The sequence below is a fragment of the Perkinsus marinus genome, assembly GCF_000006405.1.
Source record: "Perkinsus marinus ATCC 50983 genomic scaffold scf_1104296947106, whole genome shotgun sequence".
Taxonomy (NCBI): Eukaryota; Perkinsozoa; order Perkinsida; family Perkinsidae; genus Perkinsus; species Perkinsus marinus.
In genome coordinates this window covers 4,044-6,760 of record NW_003210709.1, presented here as the reverse complement: position 1 = coordinate 6,760, position 2,717 = coordinate 4,044, and the positions used below count along the sequence as shown (strand labels likewise).

Below are 2,717 nucleotides of genomic sequence, written 5' to 3'. Positions count from 1 at the left end.
ACCAGCGTCTCTTTGTACTTTGCTGGTGCTGGTGTGTCGATTGATATCAAGGGCCACTCCGTGGATCACTTGGCTAATAAATGGGAGTTTGTCTCTGGTGTCAACTTCAACGCCTGGGTGAAGGTCTTATTCTGGGGTAAATCTTGGAACCATCGTTGGGAGATCTGGCACGCCGGTCCCGTAACCTTTTAAGTACATTCTGATACTGTAGATTGTCCAACTTTACCGGGATCAAACCCAAGGTTGATATCGGGCAGTCCCTCCCTATCACAGTGTAAATATTCATATTTCATTCTCTTCTACTTTCCTTTGCCTCAGTGAAGGCGTATCGCTTAATATTTAGTTACTAGATCGCTACTAAATTTCGGTAGCGATTTTGGTGACCATAATATGGTTCGGCATAATCTCAATGTCATGGAAAGTCGTACCGGTGTGATGGTGGTTTTCAGTGGTCTGTGTAATGGTTATGTTTTATTGATGGTGGTTTTCAGTGGTCTGTGTAATGGTTATGTTTTATTGATGGTGGTTTTCAGTGGTCTGTGTAATGGTTATGTTTCATTGATGGTGGTTTTCAGTGGTCTGTGTAATGGTTATGTTTCATTGATGGTGGTTTTCAGTGGTCTGTGTAATGGTTATGTTTCATTCGGCGTGACACAATCCGGCAATCGCTTTTCCGGTATTGTTTTTGGCAATTTCTGGTATAGGTGTTGGCAACCAAATGTTGAAAGTAGCAAATTTAAAAGCATTTTTCTACCAAATCGCTCTGCTTTGATCCTTTTTTTGCTGAATTGTATATTCCCCCGGAGTGTTGTACACGCTGGCACTTTTGCCCAAGTGTGCTTCGCCCGCACGTTTTCGTTATTCTGGCAAGTTGTGCTCATTTGCTGTTTGATATGTTTTGCGTTGTAATTATAAAGTCTGGCATTTTTCAAGGTTTGCTCTTGTGGGATGTTCCTGCATGAAATATACAACTTGGCAGATGCCGGTATGTGACAATGCTGCGCTACTTCTATGTTTCGGCTTTTTGCTCTTGTAACGGTTACAAGAGAGCAAAAAGCCGAAACACAACCGCCCACAATCACAACCGCCGAAATGTAACCTACGCCCTACGGGAATATATACTAGCGTTTTGCTCATTCGCTCAAACTGCGTCTCCCTTAGCACCATTAGCAAACTTGTCATTTTGCATCATTCGTACGAGCAATATACAATCGAGCAGACACTTCTCGTTCGATTACGGTATTGCGCCTTATATCTTATGCTCCAGAACATGTTTGTGCCCTGTGCTGCACAGGGCACCCATGGGTTTGACCCTGGCGCGCTCAACCACCCTACTAAGTGCGCTGCACAACAACTGATAAGTGCACAGGCTGTGCACTTACTAAATATCTTATCTATCAGACTCTGATAATCAAAGGTGTCACACCTCGTGTCTCACTTTGAGTGAGTCACTTAGTACCGGATCGAAGCGTGATAGCACTCTAGTGAGATATATCATTCACTCCGAAGACAGCGCGAGTTATGATCAATGCTGAATACCGAAAACATGATAACTCTTGCACGTCGCGATTGAATCAGATGAGATAACAGTTCAAATGAGTCCCCATCTTCGAGTATCCTCTCTTTTTGCATCGTTTCAATTGTGTCCCATGGTTTAATACGATTGTACGTATTGATGACTCAACAATATCCAGAAGTTGAACTCTTAAGTAGGCATTAGGTAAGTATTACGGGCAACTTTGACATTCTACACGAGAAACATTCACTGATGGGCAGTGGCACTCATCGGAGTGCCTTCGTAGAGCTATTCTTATGGACTGTGCAGAGGTGTAGAAGAATTGGACAGGGGTAACGCAACACAGACAGAATTACTACACCTTTTCAATCTCAAATTTGGCAAATGAAAGAACAAATTAGAAAAATGAAATTTGATTTTAGTCGGATGAAAGGAGTTTTTCACCGAATGAAAGTTCAAATTCGAAATGAAGGTTCGATTTTCGTAGACCACTCAAAAATGAAAGTTCAAATTCGTAAATGAAAGTTATGAACTCGGAAACACAAGTTGAAATTCGTCAAACACAAGACCAATGAGTCTTGTGACGCCTTCTGGCATGTGCTTCTGGCTGCCGCCTTCCCAGCCGCCGCCGGCGGCCGCGCAGCTGACTGCCAGTCAGCCTTGCTGTCTTGCTACTACTCGATCGATCACGATAGTGAGCCACTATTAGTGACAGTAGAACTAGAGGTAGAATGAGGTTATTCAACGGAGTATCAGATCACACAATCAGTCCACTAGACTCTGTCTAGACTATAGACCATTTCAGAGACTCATACTTATAGAAAATCCAGAGACGGATCCAGCCGTTTCTAGAAACTGACACCGAAGGATAGATGTAAAGATTAGAACTCATATCCGAGCAATGATAGTGATGATACAGTTCAATAACATATTAAATTGGGCGCGCGAAATATCTTGCCGCTGTTTGTGCTTGTACAAAGCCAACTTCGATAAGAACTCAAGTAGAATGGGTTTGGGAGAACGGTTTCCGCTAAGATTAACAGTGATGCCCGGATCAACGGTAAACCACGATAACAACAACTGTATCAACGACTTTAGCTATATCAGAAAGTATAGCTAATAAGTTATAATCGACTTCCTGCAAACTGCATAACCCTAATGAGGAAACACCGCGCTGCCAAGACGAGGCAACGCATTGTAT

General features: G+C 42.8%; 1 protein-coding gene across 1 annotated transcript; it reads right to left on the bottom strand.

Moving 5' to 3' along the window:
- Positions 1 to 2,614: 2,614 nt before the first annotated feature.
- Pmar_PMAR004897 (hypothetical protein) lies at positions 2,615 to 2,717 on the bottom strand (the record flags this gene model as incomplete). The annotated part of the gene is made up of 2 exons (XM_002779467.1): positions 2,615 to 2,632; positions 2,671 to 2,717. Coding segments are annotated over 2 exons (65 nt in total), but the record flags the coding sequence as incomplete, so codon positions are not given.